The sequence below is a fragment of the Condylostylus longicornis genome, unplaced genomic scaffold (genome assembly GCF_029603195.1).
Source record: "Condylostylus longicornis isolate FDR11 unplaced genomic scaffold, ASM2960319v2 ptg000001l, whole genome shotgun sequence".
In the NCBI taxonomy this organism is placed as follows: domain Eukaryota; kingdom Metazoa; phylum Arthropoda; class Insecta; order Diptera; family Dolichopodidae; genus Condylostylus; species Condylostylus longicornis.
The window spans coordinates 6856707-6879273 of record NW_026577970.1 but is presented as its reverse complement, the minus strand read 5'-3'; the positions used below and the strand labels follow the sequence as shown (position 1 = coordinate 6879273).

At 22.0% G+C, this 22567-nt stretch overlaps 1 protein-coding gene across 2 annotated transcripts in view; it reads left to right on the top strand.

Annotated features, from left to right (window-relative positions):
• Positions 1 to 3815: 3815 nt before the first annotated feature.
• Positions 3816 to 22567, top strand: part of LOC129612701 (protein strawberry notch) — a 42192-nt gene continuing 23440 nt past the window's right edge. For both annotated transcript variants that reach the window (XM_055530269.1, XM_055533532.1), the window contains exons 1-2: positions 3816 to 4220; positions 15565 to 15658. In XM_055530269.1, coding sequence (XP_055386244.1) covers positions 4218 to 4220; positions 15565 to 15658 — 97 coding nt within the window. In that variant the 5' untranslated portion in view covers positions 3816 to 4217. The remainder of the gene's footprint in view (positions 4221 to 15564; positions 15659 to 22567) is intronic.

Here is a 22567-nt window from a genome sequence, read left to right as displayed (position 1 = left end):
AAATATAACCAACCATTTTTGTTTTTGTTACAAATTTTATCGTAAACTCAAATTATTTTATAATGAAATTATATAAATAAAACAATTTTCAAAATGGCTTTAGACAAAATAAAATGCTTTTCTAATTCCATTGGCCCCCTAGAACTCAAACAAAACTAATAATAGCTCGCAATTATATTAAAAAAAAAAATATTAAAGCTTATAGTAGTTATATTAATACATTAATCACTCTATACATATATATGTATATATAAATCATTGTATAAGTATATGTACATACATACACACATATAAAAAAAAATATATGTTTAGTGTTTAGCTGTGATAAGTACGTAGCCTGTATGTTAAAAAATACTTTTTAAGTAAAAACAAGTAAACTGTAAAACTGTAAACAAGAATTTAAATTATTCAGAAATATTGTATTAGAATAAGAATCATAATAAATTTAATCTTAAAAAAATTAATCAAAATATATAAAACTCCTATTTCATGAAAAAGAATCTAAATTTTAATAGTTACTAATTTTGCACAATAATTTTTTTTTTGTTTAAGATTATTAAAAAATATTAGTAAGGTACTTCATAAAACAAATACCTTACCTATGACGAAACTTAAATATAATGTTAAATAAGTATGGCTTTTAATTTTGTAAGCCTCCAAAAAAAAAATTATTTAATATTTGATATTAATATAAATATTAAAAACATTTATTTAAGTTTCGGATAATTACTTTCATGTTGTATATAAAATTACTTCTTGCAATAAAAACTTCACTTATAAATTACATGAAAAATAATTATATTTGCATCAATATCAAATGTAATTCAATCACAAGCTGTTCTTCTATAGCCAAAAAATAATAACATTGTATTAAAATATAAATTATCTTTGAAATTTATAACTCAAAGAAGTATATATGAATTATGTATTTAAATATATACCATAAATATCTACATATTTATATATATACATATATATACAAATATATTTGTATATATATATAAATATATATGTACATTTATATATATATATATATATATATATATATATATATATATATATATATATATATATATATATATATATATATATATATATATATATATATATATATATATATATATATATATATATATATATATATATATATATATATATATATATATATATATATATATGCATATATACATATGTATATGTGATAAAAAGGAATAATCGTTAAAGTTGATTATTGCTAATTTTAAATTATTCATCCTCTTTTGTTTTAATTTCTATGAATTGATAGCAAGACTACACCTCACTTGTGGAGTTTACTCTAAATGTGATTGCAATTCTTCTTTTATTTTTATACATTTTATACAATTCGAGATTAGCCCTTTTTAAAATAATTTTTATTCATTTAGAAACAAATTCCACTTTGTCACTTTTTTCAAATTGTTTTAAACAAATTTTGCAATCTAAAATTTATAAAGGTTTTTATTTAAAATTTTTATATTTAGTTATTTAAGACTTAGTAATTTTTGTTCATTATTCCTAGATTATATAAAAAGATTTTGGATAAAATTTAAAAGTCTTGATATTAGAAAAAATGCTTAGAGCAAATTTTGCTCTTTCAGCTAATTATGTTGTAAATATTTAACGAAAAGTTTATATTTTAGTGGTTAAACCATATTTTGAATTATTCATTTCAAACTTCAGCGAGTAGGTATTCTTCTAGTAACTTAACCAAAACAAATCATAATTACACCAAAGTCATTTCGGACATAGATTTGTACATTGAAAACAATTAAGGAATAGCTATTTAATTTTTCGCTAAAGTTTCGCTTTAATGATAATTCCTTTTTTTCCACAGAAATATATATTTTATTATAATATATATAATAAAAATAAAATAAATATGTATATTTAAATATTACATATAATTGCGTAAGTATTACATGTTTTCAAAAAGAAAAAAACAATTCAAGCATTTAAAAATGAATGTTATTTTAAAATTCATTTTTTAAGTAATCATAAAAAATGTTACTAATAATCATTTATTTTAAATAATTTTTTTTATTAGTATTTTATTCAAAATAATGAGAGAAAAAATATTATATGAAATTATTGTATAATAATTCTTTTGACTGTAAAACAAAATAATAAAATAAGTTTTCCAATTTTTTATAAATATGTACATATGTATTCAAATTTTTAAAAAGCACAAATTTTTTATAAAATATTTTATTTTCTTTTTTAAAAATTTTAATTTTCAAGGGAAAAAAAATTTTTTTGAATACATTTACAAAAACATAATTATTAAAAGAAAAAATTAAAATTAAATACAGACATTATTATATAGTAGAAAGTTTTGAAGAAGCTTGTGAAACTTTTTTAAATATTGTTAAAAGTTGAAATCTATTCGAATTATGAATGTGGATTTTTTTTCGAAAATATGATAGAAAAAAATGTTGAAACATCTTGTATTTAGAAAATTATTATGATCATTAAAAAAGGCTATAAATATTGTATTATAGTATTAAATTATTGTGAAAAATAAAAAGTCAAGTGTAAAGTTGTAACCTAATGCAATTTTATTTCATTTTTGTATGTATTTTGTTAAACTCATCCACAAAATATTGGTGTTTATTAGAAATTTAATAGATTTCCAAATTTTGTTAAGATATTATTGCACTAACAGAAAAAATGTCGACAATAATTTTAAATTTTAATAAGTGTAGTTTTTAAGTTAGAATATTATCAGATCCATATCAAATTTTCAAAATATTCCTAGTCCTAGCAGGCCAGCCCTAGTTATATTTTTTTAAAGCCATTTGAATCTGCATTAAGGCAATTTTAAAATGCAGTTGAATTTGATTAAATTAATTTACCTTTAAAACTTTTGTTATTTTGTTTCCGTTACGGCTTTATGAGTTTTTATGCAAACTGGTATCCCTTATTGCATGTAAGATCATAATATATGTACATACGACGTGTAAATGAAAATCGAACAACATAAGGTTCTGAAAAGCAAATTACTCTTTAAAATGTCAAAATATTTTTTTCTCAAATAATTGTGTTAAGTTGGAAACAGAAAAAGAGCAATTTTCTGCGACGAAATATCGGAAATCATATAGTATTAAATGGAACAGCCTCAAATCAAGGAGCATTACCGTTTCGATACGCATACCGAACCGCCAGCAGCACAATAACCTAATGTTTTTTTTTACATTATTTGTTTTCATCAGTATGTGACATATGCAAAATATTTTAAAATTGATTATACCGTTCCATTATTGTTCTGGGTAAACAACAGAAATCGTCCGCCGTTGCCGTTTCTCGCTTTGGTTATGTTTTTACAAGAAACATTGCAATTGTTCGGAAATTTCAAAATTCTTTTCAAATAACTTCGTCACTTTTTCTAATGTTTCATTTAACTTACATAATATAACTAAACTTTTTTCGTTTTGAAATGTAATAAAGATAGTAAAAGAAAGCGAAATAAAAAATACATAAGTACATAATATGCACATACAGTTGTATGTGCCTGTTATTTTTCTTGATTTCTGTAATTATATTAACATACTTCACAATTAATTTCAATTTTTCTTTCTTTGTATTTTAAGAAAACCAAAAGACGAAAACAAGCTTACATGAGAAACTATTTAACTTATAAAAAAAAAACATATTTCTTCCCAATGACATCATATTTTAAACATCAAAACTATAGTAGGCCTTGTTATTGTTATATCAGACTATGGATCAGCACAATTTATTGAAATTGAATAGAATTGAAATCAGTTTTTCAGTTTATTCTCTCCATTCTAAAGGAGAAGTGGTGGTAATATTATGATTATTAAAACGTATTTGGTATAAAATAAACGTGTTTAAAACAAAAAAAAAAAAATATTTTAAAAAATCATAAATATTTTATAATTAAAAATAAAAACCAAATTGTGACATTTATAAATTTATTTAAAATAAAAAATTGTGAATTAATAATATTCTTTAGTGACTACTGAAAAAACATCGTACATACACAAAATAACTTGAAGTCTCTATAGTGAAAAAAAATTCTGACACCATATTGGAATTGAACAAGCAGCGCGTTTGTTAATTTCAATTTGTATAAACGTCAAAAAATTACAAAAAAAAGAAAATTACAGAAATTTTTATTATAAATTAAAAAAATTTTAAATTTCTAGAGTTTATTTAAATATTTTTATATAAATTTAATAATGGTAAGATAAATTTTGAAAATATTACTCAAAAATAATATTTTTCCAATATTATAAGCGCTGAAGAAAATTTATTTTGCCTGAAATTACAGAGCTTACTTATTATGATTTTGTGTTTAGAGTGAAGTTTTACAAAAAAAAAAATTTTAAAGAATTCAATATTTAATCAAAATTAAGATATTAAGTGGTTAATAATTATGCATATTCATGTATTGTTGATAAATATTAATTATATTTTCAAAATTCCATTAAATATTGAAATTTTTATAAACAATGTTACGTGAATTTGCAAAAATTATTACTTTTTTTTTTTGACATTTCCTTATAAATATATATGTATATATATATATATATATATATATTTTATATCCATATATTTTTTTTTTATATTTTATTTGGTCTTTGGTCTAAAGTGTTAAGAAATTTAAGTATGTATTAACAAAATTTTAACATAATCGCGTACCTTACCTTCTATAAAGAGTGGTCGATAAAATCTGCCTCATTTCTTAAGTTTTTTTTTTTATTCTAATAAAAAGCACGTGTTTTTAGTTTATATTTTTTATTCTTATTGATATTTTTCAATTAAAATAAACTTAGCAACTTTAAAATTCTTTATCTTAACTCATTTGTATGTAATTCAAAGTTTTGTTATCGTTATTATTATTATTTATTTTGTTTTTGTTATTATTGTTTATAATTTGCAGCAAAATTGTAACTCTAAATTCTTATTTTTTTTTAAGTTAAAGCACAGTCCTAAGGATGAAATAAATTTTAGTTCTTGTGACATGCAAGTATTTTTGGTTTATAAGATGATTTTTTGGAAACTATAATCTTTGGAAAATTAAGATAGAATGAAGATAAAATGTTTTGTTTACATTTCAAAAATATGTTTAAACTAAAATTTCATAAAATGTTTAATATACCTTTATATACCTTTCTATCTTATCTTATTTTGCGTTAATTACATTCATGTTAGTATGAATATTTTTCCAAAGAAATGGTGTGAAAACTTTTCAATTAATTGTAGGTAATAATACAATTAGCAAATAACACCGAAACTATTAATTGAGAAAATTTTGTCGAAACTAGCAGTAACCTACATATTAATCTAAATGGTAGGCACTTATTGAAATTTTCTAATTTGGTTACATTCCTTTTCAGTAGACACATTTACTTAGGTAGATAGTTGACACCTACATAAGGCGAAAATTCCAAACTTTTTAGTCAAATTTCACTTTTCAAAATAAAACAACTAAATTTTGTATGCTTATTATTGTAAAGGACGTGATTTTTTAAAATAAACCAGATTCTGCCAATTCAAATTGTAAAAAACGACTAGTTTTGCTTGATATTTTTCGTCAATGTGAATGTATAATATTCACTCAACTTGCTTCCCAACAGCTACCTGAAAATTAAATACAGTATGAAGCTTCTACATTTATTTTATAAAAGGGCTCATTTTTGATTATGTCAAATGAAATTCTGTGCTCCAAATCAATATTTATGTCTTAAAAATCCTGTGATGCTTAATTTATTTTCATAAAATGAAATGTTTAGATAAAAACTGCTTAAAATTCATTTATATTTTAATATAAATTAGTGTAATTCAAATTATTTTCACAAAATTCTATTCTTTTTGCATGCTCTACTCGTATTATTCTTATTTACATTTTGTGTTTTCAGTTTAAATATTTACAATCTATGAATGTATAAAATATTTCTGTCTTTCTAAACAAAATATTGGAGATTGTCGTTTATTATAAGAAATTATAAAAGGTTTTATTAATTTTTTTATTCAAACAAGTAGGTAGGTACATAGGTACTTGATTTTTTTTTGTGGTACCTTTTAGGACTAACCGATTTCCTATAACGCTTCAAAATTATACTTTTTGTGCTTAGGTTTCAGTCATTTTAAATAAAACCAAAAATTATACAATGTAAACTTAATTTGGATAATGTTTGATTGTATTTAATTAAATTTTTAGTATCCAACTGGAATTGTGTTATAAAAACTATAACAATTTATTGTCAACATTTTATTTTAAAAGAAAACTATTTTGTTATAATTAAATAAAATTGTGATATTTTATGTTGGTACCTACTATAAGTATGTATAAATATAATAAATCTATCTAATAATCACAATGTATATGCACTGAAATTAAGAGTTTTAAAACAACTGCAGTTCAACAAACCTACAAGACTGTTCAATGCCTTCATAAAATTATTGAAGTTATCATGTAATTCTAGTTCAAATTATAGTAAATAATAGTTTTAAAAGCAACCTAAATGTTAGATATTATATTTCTAGTCACCTCCTGTCATGATGTTTAGAAAATGAAAGTATAAAACATTTTTGTTTTCATAATATAGGATCTAAACTGTTAAACAGCTCTTGCATTACAGCAGGATACATTATCATTTTATATTTTTAAAATTTACTATTTGAAATATAAAAATACAATGATACTAAAATAACAGTAAAATTTATGAGTAAATCTTGAATATTTTATAAAATAACTAAATCAAATTATCATTCTCTTATACTTATGTATTTATATTTAAAATTCATTCCAATTGGGCATATTTAAATATTTAAATAATACTTATGTATATAAAATGTTTCTATTTTGTAATGTCTTAAATTTATATTTAAATTCTTTATTATTTAAATTAATCAGTGGAATATTTTTTTTTTCAATTTTAAATTGCAAACATATTGTAGATACTTGTATGAGTATGTAAGCTGTTCAGAATTCATAATTCTGCTGTTTAATAATTTGAATTCAAAATTATATATGCAATACGTACGTATATGTAAATTTACCTAATAGCGCATTTTTTAAAAGAAATTTACGAGGTCTATCAATAAAAATGTAAATTTAAGTATTTTCAAAGAATGTCTGTTTGTATTTGTATGTAAATATGTATAAATCGCAAAATAAAAAATCAGCTGATAAAATTCACATCTATATAATTATTGTTATGCACGTTTTCAACATAAATAATTTTTACATACATCTATGTATATTGTATACTTATATAATTTGAATAGTTTAAAATTTTTAAATTTCATATTCATTTGCTATACGTACTTACATACTTTTAATTTATAGATAACTGTGATGTTTAGCTATACGAATGCATTGCGTATCTAATGTTATAAATATACAGGGATGTATTTTTATTTTGAAATATTTATGTACATATAAATAGGACCGAAATTTTGTTTACTTCCATGAGCACATATGTACATCAAAATTTTTAGCATTTGCCTCTCACAAAGTTTTTTTTTTCATTAACTTTATTCATAGCTTTTATTTTAAATTTAAAATTAAATCCACATGTTTAAATGTAAGTTTTATGTTGGATTTTCTGCGGCGACTCCATTCTCAGGATAAAAAGAGAGGATTTTTTTTACTTTAAAAATAAAAAAAATATTTTTTTTAAATAACAGTGCTTTCCGTAATTCCTAATTCATATAATTAAACAATTGTACAAAATACAATTAAAACGCACTTAAAATTAATTTTTTTTTGATATTTTTTTTATTCCCAACTTGGAAATAAACTGAGCAGCTTGCGAATAAACAGTAAAAGTTGAAAAGGTAACAAAGATTTTTAGTGATAAAGGTTATCTTGTAACCCAATAGATTTAAAAAAAGGTTGTTTTTTCGATCAGTCAATGCAATCAAAAAAAATGTTGTGTTTCGAAAATGCAAAAACTTTCAATTTTTTTGGTCAGTATGAAAAATGTAAAAGAGAGTGTTAGTGATTGACTTTTGAAAATTATTATTTTTCAAAACCAACAATTTTGCAAGTCTTTAATAAAATTTTGAAGTATTTCATTTTTGCAGTCTACCTTCTCTATCTCGTACTTACTCTGTACAACACGAACTTGTCTTTAACTTCAACTGTTTATTTCTGCTTGATAAACGCATTTTAAAATATTTGTTTAATATTTGTCGACTCTTTTTCGACATTTAAAGAGTTTGAAATATAGAAGTTTTTAGTGGAAAATTTATTTACTAAACTTATGCGTTCTAAATGTTTACAATTTTTATATTTTTAAATGTTGTTCTAAAGCTAGACCCGTTCCGAGACTATTGCCTCATCATTAGTATATGCACTACTGATTGTTACAAAAATTATTATTAAATATGGAATGAAATGAATGCTTTCATTTTATTTGAGTAACTTCATTTTTGTTACGACTTGTCATTTCCAAGTTTCTCTTTTCAAATTTAGTAAAAGTTTAATTGAAAATCGATTGTTATTTCTACGAAATCATTAACTATATTAAATAAAATTCACAAAAAGATAATCATAACTCTCTGCCAAAAATTTAACTTAAACTTCTTAACTGATTTAACTACTAGTTCAATTTAATCATTATTGCTCGCATAACTTTTTTTTAATAATATTATTCATTTTTTATTTCTCTGAAATGCGTGTAACATGATGTAGTTATAGATATTTATTTTTAAACAAAAAAAAATTGAAATAGTTATCTTCTCATTTTACTTTTTTAGCCATATTCAAGAAATAATTTACGTAAATTCTAATGTATAAGTTAAATATTTTAGTTCTGTTTGAGAACGAAACTAACCAATTTTTCAGGGAAAATGAATTCCAGAAATCTCAATTAAGAATCAAATTTACATTTTTTTAGAAATTAAGGAATAAAGATTAATTCCCTCTTGATATCTCTCTTAAAATAAGTACCCAATTGTTTAAAGTAGGTTTTCATACTTCAATTTGCTGCCTATTATGTGCTGACCAAATGTCGAATATTATTGTCGAATATTGACCAACTTACTATATTTTAATAGTAACTATACTGTTTGGTATATGAAGATTCCTATTATTCAGTTCTTAAATAATTGTCACTCTGCATTTACTTAAAATATAGACCGCTCGGAAATTACTGGCTGTAATGAAGTGCGACATTTAGTGCAATTTTTTTTTGCTTCCGCAGGAAATTTTTTTTTTATTAATTTAAAAATTTTAAAAATCCAAAATTTTATTTAGAAATTTTAGAACGAGTGGACTGCGTAGATACAAAAAATTTAGCTGAAATTTTTGCATACTTTTTAACACTCCAGCTTAAAAATTTAAGTTCTAATGTACAACTTCCAACCTAATACACGTAAATGTATTTCCCGTAACGCTTGTGAGATATGACTATTGAAAACATTTTGTAAAATTGAATAAATTCTTTCAAATGTTGCTACTACATTTCGCCTAGTTTTCTTTAATTAAAATATTTTATTGTGTCATCAATGTCTGTAGAATTTTTTAATGCACTGTCAGTTGTTTTAGAAACAAATTTATGATTTATGAGAAAATTTGTTGTTTTTAACATAGAAAGGGAAAAAAAGGATTTTTTTTTTGCATTTTTTTTTGTTACCGGTAACACTTTGATTTTGTTTTTTCTATATCCCTTTTTTTTGTTTTCGTTATATGTAAAATTTTTGAACTATAAAATTTGTTGGTTAAAATACGATAATAAAAAATTACTTTAAAAAAATAAAGTTGAATAAAACCAATGGTTTGTAATAAAGCAATTTTCTCTTCAACAAGTCAAAATACTACATTATTAGAATTATTTTCATTCACATACGAAAAAATTTCAAATATTGCATACATTTAGCATTATTGCATGTGTGCATTTATGCAATCTTTGGAATAGAACAAAAAAAACGTTAAGGAGATTTTAACATAATGCTCCAATGCAAGGGCTAATTTTATCAGTTAAGAAAAATAATTATATTAATTGTTGGCATGTCATTTCCTGTTAGCTTTCCGTATTTATTCCGTAGAAAAACTCGAATTTTACAAAATTCGAGAGCCGATAATTTGAGAGGGGTGGAGGTATAAAAAAAAATATTCTTCCAACGAAATGAACTATTTATTAGTTTCTAAAACCTGCTAAAATTTCAGACTTCTACCACTTGCTGTTTAGAAGAAAAATGACATCAGAAATTTGGAAAAAAACGGATTTTAAATAATGGTAAATTTTATCGGCCATTTTGCTTTCTTAAAGCTCAAATATGACATGCTGCGAAAGCAGAAACCGACTAATATTTTTCTGCGTCTGCAGAATTTAAAACACATTTATAAATAATTAAAAAAATGGCAATTTTAAAATTTTTGAGAGCTATAATTTTTAGAGGGGGAAGGTAGGTTAAATTTTTTTTTTACGAATATAAGTTTCTATGTATATATGAAATTTCAACTTTCTATCTTCAAGGGTGAAAAAGTTCTGTAAACGGATTCACGGACGGACGGACATACGGACAGAGTGAAGAATTAAGCACTTTTTTCAAATTTTTTTTTTTTTTTGAAATGTGCTAATAAAAAAAATGAATTAAAAAGAAAACCCATAAGGATATTTTTCTTTTACCCCGTTATCATTGAAAAATAATTGATTGTTATTTTTTAAAAGGATTTTTTTTTCTTTAAATAGTTAAAAAATTTGGATATTAATTAGAAATATAATTACTATTCACTTATATATTATTTTAATAAGTACATACTATGTATATTTTGGGTGTGGCTTTATAAAAAATTTAAGTAAATTTTATTGATTTTCATATTTCGTAGAATTCATTGTAAGTATGTTCACAAAATATAATCATATTTTATATTATATAAAATATACGCCAGTCATTTTAAAATGTCCTGATAATCAAATAATTTAAAACCATCACTATATGCCTATAAATCTTTATTTACATCATACAAGTATTTTATACATTATTCTACAGATAAATTGAATATATATATATACTTATATAAGTATAGGTGTGTATTTGTATAAATTTTGATAATTTTATAAAATAAACTTTTATATATACTTATATGAATATAGAATTTGGTATATTTAATCATTGTTATTCAAGTTATACTTACCCTTAAACAAAAAAAACAAACATTTAATTTTTGGGTGCTATTTTCTTTGAATGTTTGTTATAAACATAACGTATGTATACGTACATATGTACTTGTATCTGTTATACTAGTATATCCATATGTTATACAAAATATCTAAATTGATGTATAAATTATTATATCTACTTGTAAGTAAGTGTATACATATATGCTTATTTATAGTGAAAGAAAACAAAAACAATATTTTTAGTTATATACAAAATTTCAAAAACCGTTATTATTTATTTATATATATTTAAGTGTAAGTATAACATATGTATATTAAGCTATGTACCTATGATATGAACATATATATATATATATATTTTGTTTTGAAATAACATTATTGTGTTTTTAAACCTTCTCACTCACTATTCAATATAATTTTGCTCAATAGAAATTTTCACAAAATTCTTATAAATTATATAATTATAGTTGTGTTTGTATATATTTCACTTCAAATCGAAATTCTATATGCATTAAAAAAGGATAACATTATATGAGTACATATGTACAGTACATTTATATAAACGTATGCATTTCAACGTATATTCTATAAAAAAATATACTTATCGTAAATATGCCGTTAACCGTTATATAAAATTAAAATTTCCATACTAATATCATAGGTAAATGAAGTTCATACATACTTATAACGTATTTATATGTGTGTATATATGAATATTTCACTTTATACTTGCATGATTTCGTGTTTGTAATTCTTCAATATATATACTTAATAATTGAAATCAGGAATATGCAACGTTCACCCATAGTAGTTATTTATATGCACCACGTAAAAATGTTTTAAAATATTGAATCAAACTTGCTAGTCTTAAACCGAGATTAAAGAAAATTTCGGATGGTAAAATAGAAACTAAAATATAGATATTAGGAACACAATTTTATAATTTGTTGACTTCTTTTAAGAAAATCTTAATAAAATATCTTAACTATTTTTTTTTGAAGGGCATCAAGTTCATATTACCCTTGCTCCGTTTGCATTTTAAAATTAAAATTTCTAAAACATTTTTAACAAATTTTTTTGTTTTTGGTGGTATCGATTTTTTTTTTTTATTTTAAAGCATTTTCAGTAAATTTTGATTGGCGCAATCTTTATAATCCGGTCCCATAGTCTTGTAATAGTTGCATATATGCTTATTTTGAATACCAAGTTTTGCTTTTACGTAAAATATAATTATAAATATTACCTATAGCCAGTTTAGTGCAGAAAATTTTTTTGGTTTAAATATCGCTTTAAACTATAAATTTTCATATATTTGAATATTATATATTCATACTTATATATATATATACATATATATATTTGTAGTTATACATTATTATTTTCTTTATTTTCTATATTGTATTTAAGTTATAATTTTATATACATATAAATATATTTAATTTTGATTTTAAATACATACACTTGAATATATTAGTAATATAAATACGTATATATAATTTGTGTATATTAGCTATTTTTATGTACATATATTTATATGTATAAAATATATTTACATATATAATCCAAGTTTCTTAATTTATACGCACGTATAATTATTTTTTATAAAGAAAACATAGTTAATAGTATAAGTGTATGTAGATTAGATACTATATATAAAAATTAGTGGGGCAGAGATTATGGTATTTATTCAAAAAATTTTAAAAGGGTTTTCCCCAACAAATAAAATAATAACAAAAATAATAAGAAGAAGAAAAACAAGAAAAAGAACATTTATAATAATAAAAATACAAAAGAAAATTTAAAATTATTTAACATTATTATTATACTCTAAAGGACGATTTAATGATAAATATTCCAGGATAATATTATACTTATAGTGGTATGATAATGGTTGGTTGGTTAGTTTTATATATTATAAAATTAAATATATACTTAATGTATACATATAAGGTATAAACTTTTCAAATACTACTCTGTATTATAGGGTTTTTGAATTGCTTATAAACATAACAATTGTTTAGATACGATGTTTGTGTATTTTCATATTTTTATTATATATGTACATATATTTGTATAAAATATATATGAATGAATGTATGTATGTATACTAAAATATTATTAACATTATATTTTATACATTCATGTAGCATATGATTAATATTGAATATTTAATATGCCTACTTAAATAATATGTGATAAAAACAAAAATTAAAATATTTGTTATAATAAGGATCACATTTTATTTAAAGGTATAATATCCTAAGGTGCTGCTAGAGTAGCTGGGAGTTGTTTAAAAAATTAAACACTTTTTTGTATGAACTTAACTCCTCATAACTTTTGTATGAACTTCCTCTTAACGAAATATAGAAGTAAAATCAAACCTAAAAATGTAAAAATCTAAGATTAAACATTTATTTTCTACCTAAAAATGTGAAAACATCTATCAAAATGTCTTAGGGGTAAAAAATTTGGTGACTTATCATGTAATTTCATTATTAGGCTCAGATCAGTTGAGTTTGAGACCAATTGCGTTCGTGTAGATTTCGTCATGATAAATATGAAATGGTTAAAAATCTCCTCTGCTTTTGTGAAGCATTGACAAGAAGACGACTACTTCACCTGGAGGGGTATGTGGTTGCACTTTCGGAATTATGGGAATTGTGCGTTTAGGAAGTTCTATAATTATTTGGAGGTTATAGGCGTAAAGCATGCTGTTTAGACGGCTATTAAGTTATCAACAAAAACGATTGCATCCCTGTCAGTCTGTAATTTTTTTTTTTTTTTTTTTAATTTATTTATCTATCTACCACAATATACATATACTTGAAAAATATTAATCTCAAACCTCTCAATGTAGTTGTAGGTGTTTCTAATTATTTTTTTTTATTTATTGTTCTTATATGAGTTTATTTTATCATCCCGTTTCGAGAAAACCATCGAATCTTGCACACTTTGTATATAAATGAAAATATTATGTAAATACATTTTTGCATTTTCCAAAACATAAAATTTTTTCAACAGAAAATAAAAAGAGAAGAGAAAAAAAAAAGAGAATTCTCAAATAGTTTCACCCAAAAAATTTCTAACCCAAAAATTTCATTAATAAATAAATAGTAACTATGTATAGTAAGCTCCTCATTCTCGTCTACAATTAAATGAAATATAAAATTATTTAAAATTTTCCATTTTTCTTTTTTTAAACTGAAAAAGTACCCATCTCTTTTATTGGAAAATTAAAGGAATTTAATAATTTTTTAATATTTTCCTTTTTTTTTTTAATTTTTTTTTTGTGTTTTTTACTACTATTATTATTGTTGTTGCTGTTGCCATTCCTGATATTTCTGTTCTTCCTTTTCATTGTCTTTTTTTTCCAATTCTTTTGTTTTTATTTTAGTTTTTCAGTATGTTTTCGTTGAATTTTTCCAACTTTATTTTTTTTGGGTACACAAAATATTATTGTTAGAAATTTATTTTGGTTTTTGTGTGTTTTTCTTTATTTTACTTTTTTTTTATATTACTCTAAATATAACTATATACGATTATATATATATAATTGTGTTACATACATTATGTAGATGTGTTCACAAAAAACCTATGTAATTAGATATTCATATTATATTCATAAGCATAAGTATATATATACAAACATATGTATTATGTAAATACATACGAGTACATGGTATAACATGGGCTTACTGTATTGTATTATACATATATTGGGTATAGTATTTGTATTTACGAATGTATGTACCTATGGTATTGTACCCATGGTATATAGCAGCAGCATGTTCATATAAAATTTTCCAATTTGAAAATTTTATAAAATTTTCTTATTTTGTACTTTTTCAAAATTTTATAATAAAAACAGAAAAAAAAAATTTTTCCCTCTTATTTTTACTTCTACATTGAGTTGGAACATGTAAATATGTATGTATATGTACGTTTTATATGACTAAGGTATAATTATGTTTATATTATGTACTTGTGTATATAAATGAAAAGATAAAACAAAATGTTTTACATTTATAATATTTTTTAATAGTCAAAGTAAGTGAAAAATATTTTTATGTTATATGAAAAAGATGAAATTTCTTCATCAGTTGAATTTTCAACAGCAGAAGGTACTGATCAAATTGAAAATATTTGCAAATATAAAAATTTTTTTTGAAAATTTTCAAATATAAAAAAAAATAAAACAATAAATATAATTAAATTAATAATATTTTTTTTTTTCAAATTTAAAATTTAATTATTCAGTCAATAAATTTTCTTCAGTGTTATAACAATATTTTTCTTTAAGTGAATTTTTTAAAAAAACTCAATTATTATTCTTTTTAAACTGAAATATTTTATATTTTACATTAATTATAAAAATTTTTAAAATTTAAATTTAAAAAAAAAAAAGTATTTTTTTTTTTTTAATAAAATTTTTAAATATTACACTTAGGCAACAAAAAATAATTTAGAAGACGAAGAAGATTTTGATGATTCTGGATCTGATTTTGATGATGATGAAGATCCTGATCAAATAGAAGTTCCAGGTAAGTTTAATATTATATTTTTGTTCTGTTATGAATTATATAAAATAAGAATATGTAATCGAATGTGTATAGGAGATAATTTTTTAAAAATATTAATTTTTATTCAGCAATTTTTTCCTTTATAAATTGAAATTAAAATTTTTGTTTATCTGCAATTAGTCAGTTCAATTAATAATTTAATTTTTAGTGTAATCTCTCAATTTTTAAGAGATTTTCTTTTGACTGCTAGAAAGTCATATCAAATATTTTTATAAATATTCATTACTCGTAAAAACTTGGCGGTATGTCTGTTAATTTTATTTAATTAAAAAAATAATTAGTGTACTAAACAAATACATTTCTTAAAGATATAACAGCAAGTTTTTTGTTCATATTGTAAGAATTGAATTTAATTACGAAAATTTATTTGAATATTCGATATTAAAACTTTATGAGTAAAAAGAGCAACTGTAAGTAAAACAAATATCCCATAGTTTCTCTGAATATTCTCGTTATCCAAGTTCAATTGTTATACGTATAACAAAGCAAATAAATAATTCCTTGTAACAATATTTTGTTCAATATTATAGTTTTAAGTTGGTAAAATTCAATTCAATTTTTTCTTTATGCTTAAGAAGTATATATAAGTATTTAAACTTAAACTCAGCGATGATTTCGTACAGAAATTTTAAAAACTACCTATAACTTAAATAATTAAAATAAATTTCATATTTCAATTTTAGTGTTATAAAAAATTCCGTTAAAAAGTAAAAAAGTTTTACAGATTTTTGTGTTTTCGATCAATTTTTATTATAAAATTTTCCTAATATATAAAATATAATCCTATATAGTCTGATATTTGAATTTTTTTCTATAAAATACAGAAATTGTTTTTATGTATTTAAGAATGTTGTTATGAATGGTGTCTATTAGTATATAAACGAAGTAGCGGTACTACTCTTTTATAATATTTCAGTTTTTGAATTTGATTTTTTGTTAAATTTAAAAATATTTTATTATTTTAAATATTAATCAATTGTGCTCGCATGAGATAAAGACAATTCGTATAAACTATTTACCATTTTTAAAGTTAAATTTTGTATAGGGAACTATGAATACCCTGTACATATGCATTTTGTTTGGGAAATATGGAAAAAATTAATTACTAACTCCATTTTTTTTACAAAAAGAGCAAAAAAAATAGAAACTTTTTTCTGTGTTTTTCCTTCATTTTTCTTACGTATGAAAGTTTAATTTTCCATTATTTTTTAATATTTTTTTTGTTTTATTATTTTTGGTATATCCTTATTTTGTTTATGTACCTTACCTTAGGTTTATTAAATATGTATAATAAATAAGGTATGCTTGCATATTATAGGATTTTTGTTTTCTATTAATCTCATAACATTTTTTATGTTCTTAGTTTACGTATATTAAGATATTGAAAAAAAAAAAATATTTTTTAATTTTATGGCTTTTAAGGTAAAAATTGTTAAATTTAAAAAAATGTGTTTTTAATCTCTTCTACTACACTTTGTTTATTAATTAATTTATGTTTGCCTCAAACATATTTCAAAATTATGGAAGAATATAAATGTATATATTTTTCAAAAGACTTGACTTAAAATTAATTTAAAATGATCCTGTAAAAACATTGTTACTACATAGTTAGATAATATAGAATACAAGGAAGAGCTTTTTCATCGATTCTTTTGTTAGTGAAAAGCAAAGCAACGTTTGTATTTATTGCATAAACTCAGCATTCTACTAGCAGGTTTCCAATAATTATCCTTAATTATTCAATTTAATTTTTAGGTTATAACTTATACACTGAGATATACAAAACTTGAAAGGTGTATATACTAAGTTTGAAAAAAATTGCAATTTTTGTTTAATAGCATCTTTTTTTAATCCGCCTTTAAACATTCGCGTTTTTTTTTTAAATATTTTTATTTATACTACTTTTCCACTCTAAGAGGCTATATAAGCCCACCAAAGTTATTGAAATGCTGTAAACTGTTAACAATTTATAAATTCCTCAAATATAGAAAAATAATAAACTTTCTTCATTTTTATTGAAAATACGGGTATAGTTTTTCTTTTGGACGATAAGCTATATAGAAATATGAAATTTTAATAATTTTAAGACTTTTATGCTATAAGGCTACCTTTAATTTTCATTCTTTTCATTATTTCTCATTAGTTACAAGAAATACGTGATAATTTAAAATACAAATCGTGTTAATTTATTTCATTCATGTTAATTAAAATTGATTCAATCGTAGAATTATGTAGAGAATTTAAATTTATAATATAAAATTTTGAACTTTTAAATTTGGATTACATACTCATAGATAGGTTTTGTTTTGTAGTAACCACAGAAATATGCACATAGAAAATAATAATTATTATGTATGTAGGTCCTATTGTTTTTACATACCAATTTAATATAAGGATGTAGTTATTTTTCTGCTTATATTTTTTCTTATTAATATTCAAAAAATAGCAAAAAGGCATAGAATTTAAAATATTTTATTTAAATTTAGAAAAAGGTTATGTATGTAATGTATAAAAACACAAAATTTCCTTTAAATTTTTTTAAAATAGCAAAATCTTTATATACTTACATACATACATATCTTCTACATAAATACCTTCTGTACGTTTATAAATTTATTACGTACCTATCCATTTTTTTTTTTTACAAAACTTTTGAATATTTTTCCTTTTTTTACTCCTTTTTTTTTAAATTTAGTTAAAAGAAATAAAGTTTATAATAAATTCAATATTTTTTTACTGATATATTTTTTGTTTTTTGGAATAATAAAAACAATATATATACTAATATACACACTCTTATATTACAATATATAAATATGTGTGTGACGGTATGTATAAATGTGTATAATAAAATATTTCATTCTTTTTAAATAGTTTATGAAATTTAAAAAAAAACCTATATTAAAAAATCCTTAAATGTTACTTATATATACACACATATACACATATTTATACATACACATATATAATGTTATATATTGTATACATATTATATACATATTATATGGATATTATAAATTTACATTCATGTATTTTTGATAGGAAAATATTTTAAATATTTTTTACAAAAAATAAACAAAGCTATAGAAAAAAGGGGTACATGTTTATCATTGTTTACATACGTATACATATTATATACTTTCATATACACTTAAGTATCGTTTTTATAATTTTATATTGTGTGATAAATACACAATATTTAATTATTATATGGTGTTATGGTATAGAGAGAATGCAAGATTTGAGACATTTTAATTAAAAAAAATTTTTTGAACGAATTTGGTACAAATTGTTGTTACAAAATTTTTTAAAATGTTCACTGGCCTTTAATTCTTTGCCGTTTGTCTATAAGATTGGTTTTTTATTAAAGAATCAAATAGCTTATAATTACATTTAGTACTTTTGTCATAAAATATGTAATAATAAGTTCGAAATTTAATTTTGTATTGCAAAACCCTTGCAAATTTGTAATTTTTGATTCTCAATTTTGATAAATTTCAAGCTTGTGCAAATGTACGCACTTTTTGTCAATAATTTGCCATACTTGGTCCTGTTTCAGTACTAATTTTGCTAAAAGTCTCATTTGAATACAGAGGAGGATGCATATTTTTAGGAAACTGTGAAATTGCGATAAAATTTATTGGATTGTTATGACCTTTTAAAATTTCTCTTTTTTGAGTATGTGCTAATTTTGTACAAGGAAATCAAAGTAAATTGATTGCAAAAGTCAAACATTATAATATCCCTAAATCTAAATAATAATTATGCTTATAATTATTCCTTATACTTCCTGTAGATGTATGTATGTATGTAAAATAAATATATAAGTTGAATTTTTGTTTTCCATTTTCTAAATAAGTTCCGAGTTCTTACTTTATGATTTTCTTGATTCAAAAAAACAATAAAATGTTTCTAAGCAAGAATAACTTCTTTCACTTGTGTTTCTGAAATTGTCCAAATAAAAAAAATATTCATAAATATTTTAAATTTAATACATATATATGTACTTATATATAAGTATACATATGCGATTATTATGAAAAGATTTATATATATAAAAAGTACTTATATGCATTAATTTTGTAAATACACAAGATATCAAGATATTTGAAAAATAATAAAATTGTTATGCAAGTATATAAGCTCTAGTATTCTATTGATATTGCTAATATTGTTGCCTCTTACAGTATTTACCCAAAAATTCTTTAATATATGTAAAATAAATAGTATTCAAGCATAAAAACAAAACTCATACAAATTTATAATATCTATATATGATAAGGCTCATGTTATATAGTTGTAGAATTAAACTATGTATTTTATTTATAATTTGAAATTTTCATAAATATTTATTCGTATTGCAATATAGAAGAAACAAAATTTTTAAATTAAGCCCTTAATTATTTAAAATTTTTTATTTAGTCTTCAAATTTTCAAAATTATGTTTTGCAAAAGTAAAGGCAATCACAAACTATTATATTTCATTTCCCCTACATATTATAAAGACATTTATATTACAATAAGTCAGGAACTGTTATAGAGTTACACTTTCAGTGAAATTGAGAAATCTTGGTTTATTTGAATCTTGAATTTAATTTTTTGCAAAGTGAAAAGGGTATATTTAATTTTGAAATCAAGTTATTGAAATAATTTTCACAATTTAAAGATGAGGCTTATTGTGCTAATCACTTTTCATTTTGCTTTATTATTTTTTAATTTTTAATTTAATTTATAGTTTATAAGTTTTTTGCCCATTGGTATACATACAACAGAAATTTGGAAATTTTATTTTGTCTAATTGATTGTAGTGTTAATTAATAAAAGTAAAACGAAAAGTTTTTATTTTATCAACTTTTAGGCCCTGCTCTCTTTTGAACAATGAGTTATTAAAATAGATCTTATACAGTTATAATTCTGTAAGGGGAGAATTAAAAAAATCGTGTTCGTCATAATAATTCAAATTTGTAGTCTAAGTTTAATTTTAAGAAAGAATTAAAAGTTGAATTAATTTATAAAACAAAATCTGAATTTGACTTCTTAAATTGAGTTTGACAATCATTTTCTTAACTTAACTTATAATTTAAGCAATAACTTACGAGCTAATAAGCTCTGATTCAATTTTTTTAAGAATAAAGAGAATAAAGGATTGAACAATAAAAAACTAGAATTTTAAAGAAAATTTAAGAACAACAAATTTTGACTTAAGCAGTTTTTATTCGAGATCACATATATCTATTGACCATTTTTCTTTATGCAAACGGCTTTATGTTTGGCATACTTATTCTCATACATATATTATTTTCAAATATGGTCATATATTAATAAATTTTTATACGCATAAAATATTCTTTTAAATAGGGATCCTTTCAAAATTTTAATTCGAACACAAAATTCTAAATTTTTTTTCTAATTTAAAAAATAAAATACTTATTTTATTTTTCAACTTTTTTCTTTTTAATTTTTAATATTTATATCATGTTTGTATGTCATAATGTATAATAATACGTATAAGTACAATAATTATTGTATAAAATTTTAATTTTGTGTGTGTACACAAGGTACACAAGGATTTTTCTGGAGTGAGTAAATATTTTCGTATACAACATAAAATTAGAAAAAATAAAGTTGGGTCAAACCAATGGTTTGTATTGTAGCACTTTTCCCTTTAACAATTGAAAATACTGCTTTTAAATCTATGTATACGTACCACACTATTAAAAATATTTTCATTCATATACGAAACTATTTCTAGGATTGCATACATTTAGGATGAACGATTTATGCAGTCTTTGAAATAAAGCAAAAATTAATTTAAAGAGGGGTTAACATAATGTTTGATTTTAAGGGTTAATTGTGTGAGTTAAGAAAAATAATTATATTCTTTTATGTCATGGAATTCACCGTTAGCTTTTTGCGTTTATAGAAATTTGAAAAAGCTTGCGGTTTCGGAAATATAAGGCGCCAAAAATTCTAATTTTACAAATTTCAAGAGGCTATAACTTCAGAGGGGGTGGAGATAGAAAAAAAATTTCTTCTAACAAAACGAACAATTTATTAGTGTCTAAAATCTACTAAAATTTCAGGCTCTCCCAACCTGGATCCTAAAAGAAAAATGACATCAAAAAATTGAAACGGATCTTATAACGGTAGCAAAAACGGAAAATTTGAACGGCTATTTTGTTTTTTTTTTCAAGTTTAACTATAGTATGCCGCGATACTATACGCAAGTCGCTGTCTTTCTGCGTTTGCAAAATTTGAAAAATGTTTATGATTTCACAGCAATAAATAGTTAAAAAATGGAATTTTAAGGGTTTGTGAGGGAGGTATAACTTCTAGAGGGGGGGGGGGGGGAGATAGGTAAAAGTTTTTTCCTACGAAAATAAGTTTCTAGGAAAGCTCTATCTACATATTGAATTTCAGCTTTTTATCTTCAAGGGTGTAGAAGTTTTGTAAACATGCTCACGGACGAACGGACAGAGTGAAATAAGCACTTTTTTTCAAAAATATTTCCTAAGAAGGAATAAATGAGAGGAAAAAAGTATTTCAACCCTTTTTCATTTAATATAACGTTCCTGTTTTTTCTTTGTAGTTATTTTCGATTTTTCTCTTTTCATGTCATTTTTGTTATTTTTTATTTTTTTCTGTTTTCCTCTCTGTATATTCTTCAATTTTGTGTGCACTAGAAATTTGTTGTCATCTCTACTTAAATTTTGGATATTTTTTAGTTAAATTTTATTTTTTTTTTTATTATTTTTCTTGCTTCTATTTTGAAAGTGTTCCTTGTTTATTTTTTTGTTTGCTTTTGGAAATTGCTTTTATCTTTTTTTTTTGTAATTTTGATATAGTTTAACATAGAGTGGTGGGAGAAGA